This window comes from Cariama cristata, unplaced genomic scaffold (genome assembly GCF_000690535.1).
Source record: "Cariama cristata isolate BGI_N322 unplaced genomic scaffold, ASM69053v1 scaffold30578, whole genome shotgun sequence".
NCBI classification, from domain to species: Eukaryota; Metazoa; Chordata; class Aves; order Cariamiformes; family Cariamidae; genus Cariama; species Cariama cristata.
In genome coordinates this window covers 3,176-9,371 of record NW_009629915.1, presented here as the reverse complement: position 1 = coordinate 9,371, position 6,196 = coordinate 3,176, and the positions used below count along the sequence as shown (strand labels likewise).

Below are 6,196 nucleotides of genomic sequence, written 5' to 3'. Positions count from 1 at the left end.
CCCCCCCCCCGACGGCCACCAAGACCTCTAGCACTGACACACCGCTGGCCAGCGTCTCCTCCAGCGAAAGCCCTGCTGCCCCAGCCAGCCTTTCCACCAACTCCTCCTTCTCCTCCTCCAGCGAGCTGGCCAGCTTCAGCGGGGAGGCGCAGGCCCGCACCCCATCGTCTCCACCGGCAGCTTAAAGACCAGCCCCAGCCGGCTGCCCCCCAAGCCTCCTGCCGGGGCTAGCCCTACACCCATCCTCTTGGCCTCAGATGGGGGTGCTGGGAGCCCTAAGACACCCTCCTCGCCCAAGCCACAACTGAAGGTGAGATGGTGACCTTCTTCCCATCCAGATCAGGGGGCTTTTCTTCCCTGTCTGTCACTTGGTCACAGTGGGGATCATGAGTCCAGACTTGCTGCTTAGGTAGGTTTGGTGTGTGACCCTCTGAAAGCAAGCCTCAGGCATGTGCACATTAAATGGTGGCTCCGCTCGTACTCTGCCTGCCCCACGTGCTAGAGAAGAGGCAGGATATTGTGTGGTCAGAGCAAATAGGAAAGGAACCATGAAGGAAAATAATTCAGCATGCTTGTTAGAGAGAAGCTGAGGAACTGATGCCAAACAGGAGCACAGCTGGTTTTTGCCCCATGGCTAGGCTGCTGGTGGAGATCAGCGCTGTGTTCCTCTTCTAGGAAGGTGTGGGGCAGGATGAACCCTATGGCTGCACCGTCTCTCAGTCGCAGCTCTTGGGATCCCTTCCCTTTCCTAGACCCTCACGTATCTCCTTTTGTCCCCCATCTGCAGTCTTCCTGCAAAGAGAACCCCTTCAACCGGAAGCCATCGCCTGCTGCCTCCCCCTCTGCAAAGAAACCTTCCAAAGGCTCCAAGCCAGTGCGTCCTCCTGCACCGGGTCACGGCTTCCCATTGATCAAACGCAAGGTAAAAGGGCCCTTGGGAGCAGGAAGGGGAAAAACCAGCTCTCTGCAATCCCCCAGGGCCATAGCTGTACACATGCACCCTGCTGATGCATGTGTGGGTAGGGACTGCAGCAGGTGGCTGTGGCTGGGGAGGGTGGCGTCAAGACTGGACACCATTGATGGCAACATCGTGGTCTCGCTTTGCTCCAGAGTGGGCTGGGGATTTTGGATCCATGCTTAGCTGGAGTGTTCTCTTGTCCCCCCGCCCCTGTTAGTGTTGAGCAGCCTTTGGGTTATGCCTGGAAACTGGAGGTTGGTGGTAATGGAATTCTCTGCCTTGCGGCTTGGCAGGTGCAGACAGATCAGTACATCCCCGAGGAAGACATCTATGGGGAGATGGATGCCATCGAACACCAGTTGGACCAGCTGGAACACCGTGGGGTGGCCTTGGAGGAAAAACTTCGCAGCACTGAGAATGGTATGTGAGGTGGGCTGTCTGTGCGTGTGGGGCTGGACAGACCTGGGTCCAGCCAAGGAGATGGCAGCGGTGATTTCCTCCCTGCTGATGCTGGGATTGGAAGAGCACAAGGGGCTGTGCTGGGCTCCAAGAACAGTCACAGCCATACTCTGGACGTGAAGATGTCCCTAGAGTGAGAACAGGCAGGAGAAGAGATAAGTTCTCTCTGGGGCTCAGGAACAGGCTGAGGTCAGGTTGCCTCTATCCCAGTGCCCCTCTCCTGTCTTGGCAGAGCCCATCCTGCTGCAGGGTGATGAGATCCTGCAGGGCTGGGGATGGCTCTGAATTGTCCCTTTGCTTGGCAGACAGCCCTGAGGACAGCCTGCTGGTGGAGTGGTTCAAACTCATCCATGAGAAGCACATGCTGGTGCGCCACGAATCGGAGCTCATCTACATGTAAGTGTGTGCAAGCATGCGGGGAGGCACTGACGGTCTTGCGGGGAGCCCTGTCTCAGCCTTCCTGAAATTGTGCTTCCAGTGGAGAGCCTGACATGGCTTCCTTGCCTGGAGAAGGGAGGGAAATAGGGCAAGCAGACAAATGTATCCAAACGCACTCAGAACTGACCCACTGCAAGTCACCAGAGCCCCTGCGGCATCTCCTCCAGGAAGGCCTTGAGCATCCCGGGCTGGTCTTTGCTGGTGCTTGGCTCTGGGGCTATACAGGAAAAGATCGGTATCTCAGTGGTTCTTTCCAAGCTCACCCCATGGCTTGGGATGATGTTCTGCCTCTCTGGAGCCTTGCAGTGGTTCCCAACAGTTCCCCCTTCCCTTGCAGCTTCAAGCAGCAGAACCTGGAGCAGCGACAGTCGGACGTGGAGTATGAACTGCGTTGCCTCCTCAACAAGCCAGGTAAAAAGCATCACTCCAGATGCAATTACCTCCATTTTTCCCCTGGGCGTCATCTCCCCTCTGTCTAGGTGGGTCTCAGGTGAAGAGGGACAGATCTTTAGGGATGCCAGCGCAATCAGCTGGCTCTAGAGCCGCTGTCCCATCTCATTGCGTGCCCCAGCCTTGTGCAGAGATGTGTTCCTTTTGTCCCCATGCGATGTCACCTACAGGGCTCTCCCTCCACAGCACCGCTAGCCCAACTGGCCCTGCAGCATGGCAGGGTAGCAGGGGATCGTGCTAGGGGGTCTCTGCCCCAAAGCTCTGAATTTCAGAGCTCCTTCAGCCATTTCATCGCCTGTCCTTCCTTGGGGTTTGGCTGGGTAGAGAAAGACTGGACCGACGATGACCGAGGGAGAGAGAAGGTGCTGATGCAGGAGTTGGTGACCATCATTGAGCAGAGGAACGCCATTGTGAACTGCCTGGACGAGGACCGGCAGAGGTGAGTGAGGAGTGGGGTCGGCTGGGGGAGAGGGGGAAAAACGTAGCCCATCTGACTCGGCATCACATGAACAGCTTGTGGGGATGTTCCAAGATGTCCCTGTTGCTGATGTCTTTCCCAGGCTTCCCGATCCTTGTCTCTTTGAATGTTTTGTGTGGGAGAGGCAGGGCAGAACGTGCAGCACATGGGATTTATCCTGCTGGTAGCAAATGCTCACATGCAGTGATGGATTTGCCCCTCCATGGCTTATAAGTAGGAGGTTCTCTAGCCTTAAACAATACCACAGCTGTTTTCAGGGCTGAATTGCTGACCTCTTCCCATTCTTTCTTTCAGAGAAGAGGAGGAGGATAAAATGTTGGAAGCCATGATTAAAAGGAAAGGTAAGAAACAATGGGAAAGATTTTTGGGGTGATGTTTTCACTGCTGACCCCAGCAAGGGGCAGCACAAGCCAGTCATGAAATTGTGTGCAGAAGGAGAGATTGAATCTATTCTGTGTAGAGTCTGGAGCCTTTCCTGTAGGGCTGTAAAAGTTTGGGGCACAGTCGTGCCGCACACCCCTGTTATCACAGAAAGAAGCATGCATACAGTGGTGGGCTTTGATTCGTGGCTGTCCCCCTTGCCCCTGTTGTCATCTGTGTGTGTGTACAACCATCAACATCCCACAGTAACAACCTCCCTTTGCGACCCCAGAGTTTCACAAGGAGACGGAGACCGAGAGCAAGAAGAAAGGCAAATTCAAGCCCATGAAGGTGCTTAAGCTGCTGGGCAACAAGCACGATTCCAAAAGCAAGTCACCCAAGGAGAAAAGCTAGAGGAAGGGAACACCAGAAGTGGGAGGGATGTGCTGCCTGACTGCCCTGGCCTCCCTGCAGCTGGCTGGGATATCTGCCAGGAAAGGGGGCTTGTCTCCTTCCGCTCCCCTCGCCTTTCCCCCGGCTCCCTCCCCAGGCACCGGAGCTGCCGCCCCAGGGAGACGCCAGCCCTCTGCCCAGAGCCGGGGAGTCCGACCAAAGCACTCCCCTTCCCGAGGCTGTGGAGGAGCATGACTGTCCCCTCTGTGAAGCCTTGCTAACAAGGCAGGGAGAAGATGGATTTGCTTTTTGGATACGTTATCCCATTGCGTGTTCTTGTTATTAACCAAGAAGCAAGCCAAGGAGTTTTGTGTTTGTGGGAAAACTTGCACTAACTGCCCCCCCGTCCCTTCTCTCGCTCTAACTGTGACAGTTCCATGTGCCTCCAATCTCTGCCAGGAGGGGACTGGGCCTGCCTGTCCCTCACTGCCCACCCGCTCTTGTCCCTTCCCTGTCCCATTTTTAACTTCAGGAGAAAACTCTGGCATTAGAATAAGGATTCTTTGGGTTTTACTGGCCTAAACTAAAATGTTAAGAAAACACTCCCGCATCACAAGGCTCTAGAGCCATAGCCAAAAAAATAACTGGTGCCCTATTTATTTTGAGCTGTCCCCTCCCTCGAGTGCCAGGGCTGGGTGGGCTTCGTTACAGGGCTGAGAGGACCCAAGGGGACGGTGTACAGCTGCTAGGACGTAGCTCACTGCTCGCTGCACCCTACTCAGGACATCTTACCCCTCCCCGCCGCTGCTGCTAAACATCGCTGACTTTGTTGCCTTCAGAGGGAGGGAGGAACATTCCTTTTCCAGGCAAGGGCAGAAAAGCTCAAGACTGACTTAGTTCCAGCAAGAGGCACTAAGCTTGTGCCCCTGCTGACCAGTGCCACCCTTGAGCGGCTGGGGAGAGAGGCACGGTCACAACTGACCTTTACCCAGCTTCGTCTGTGTATACTTTAAAAGTGTGCAGGGGTTGGCTGATCATTTTTTACACCTCCTTTACTAGATGAATTCAAACCCACCCTAAAAGTTTTTAAACCCCTTATTTTATTTGTTGTGTGTTTGTGTGTGTGTGTGTACATTAAAGGAGGGAATAGGGGGGCGGTGTTCTTCCAATCATCCCTTCTTCCTTCCGTTTTTGTTTCCTGCCTTCTCCTCTGAGGCGAGGAGCTATTTATTGAATTGTTGGATCAATCTGAATTAGAGTTTCATGGGTGTTTGGTTGGTGAGCTCTTCATCATGCCTTCTCATTAGCAAATAAGACATAACCAGCCCGGAGCAAACTGCTGCAGTCCCTTTTAAAAACCCAACAGACTTTAGCCAAAACGCTTTTGGAGCAGTGCCTTGCAAGGTGCTGGCGTAGCATTCTGGAAAGGGATCCTCGTTTCCCAAAACCTGAGGGACCCAAGCCCCTCCTTAATCCCAGCATGGCCCGCGTGGCTGGGAGATGGCAAGCTCAGCCCCGTGCTGGTGATGCCATCTCATTCTTGCCGTACCCCAGCAGGCTGATGAGGAGTAGTGGTATGGGAGGGGAGATCTCAAAGCACAACTCTCCTCCAAGGAGAAACAAATCCGCTTGAGAGCCTGCTGTCATGTCACTGTTGCCAAAGGCCATTGGGATCATTGCAGCCTGACACCCCTTGGCCCTGCGCCTGGTCCAAACTCTTGATTTGTAAATTATACTATACTAACTCAGTTACTTCCATTCACCTGAACAGAAATAAAAGAAACATTGGATTTAAAAACCAATTGCGGCTTAGGTTTCTGATTCCTTTGTGTACTTGTGCTGTCCTGGGGACAGGACGTGCTGCCTGGCTTTGGGGAGTGGCTGGCGAGTATCGTGAAGAAGCAGATGACGGGATCTTAAGGAACCTGGGAGGCAGACTTTATGCAGGGATTTACACAGGAACAGCAGGGCATCACGCTTCAGCCTGCTGGGGCACAGAGGTGGGAGTTATGCGTGAGGTGAGCAAACAGTCATTTCCAGGCTCTATGAGAAGCCGATGGCTATTCTGCGTACCATGTTTTCAGGAACCAAAAAACAACAGCAAACCCACAGCAAAGAGCAGCAGGCACTGGGCTGAAATCCCCTCTCCTTCCTCAGCACAGCTGTGTTCCTGAGGCCTGCCCAGTTCAGCTGCTGCCGAGAAGTTTGCTGATGCACGCAATCACGCTGACCTGCAGCAATGCTGGAGGCTCGTGCTTGCGCAAGGCCGGGTGGCTGCGTCTTCCTCCCCGCCGTCTGCCAGCACAGCCATTCCCAGAGTTGTGGGGACAGGATTGTGTCATAGATGTGGGTAGCAACGTGTGTTATCATTGTACTGTCACGAGAAACCTCCACCTCTGGGTGGATGGAAAGGGGTGATGTTTTTATTGGTGGATTGCTGTACTCTGAGGCATTGCATAGGCAAAAGGGGGCTCTGCTTTGTCATGTTTTGGTAGCTGCTGCTGTGTGTTTTCATATCGTTTAATATGAAAAAGAAGGGATCCGGTGCGTGGGTAGAATTTACAACAGCTTTCTTCTGTTGCCAGTTACGTACAAATTGCTCTTGCCTTCTGGCTTTAGGCAACAGGTGGTGCTGCCCCCTCTTCGGGCAGAGGCACAGA

General features: G+C 54.0%; 1 protein-coding gene across 1 annotated transcript in view; it reads left to right on the top strand.

The window, feature by feature from the left end:
- MICALL1 (MICAL-like 1) overlaps window positions 1-3,778 on the top strand; it is a gene marked incomplete at its 5' end in the record, with an annotated part of 13,224 nt that extends 9,446 nt beyond the window's left edge. The window contains 9 exon segments of the mRNA XM_009705347.1: window positions 3-162; window positions 165-310; window positions 788-922; window positions 1,252-1,378; window positions 1,723-1,813; window positions 2,193-2,266; window positions 2,630-2,744; window positions 3,078-3,124; window positions 3,436-3,778. Of these exon segments, the coding sequence (XP_009703649.1) occupies window positions 3-162; window positions 165-310; window positions 788-922; window positions 1,252-1,378; window positions 1,723-1,813; window positions 2,193-2,266; window positions 2,630-2,744; window positions 3,078-3,124; window positions 3,436-3,557 (1,017 nt within the window).
- Between the last annotated feature and the right edge of the window lie 2,418 nt (window positions 3,779-6,196).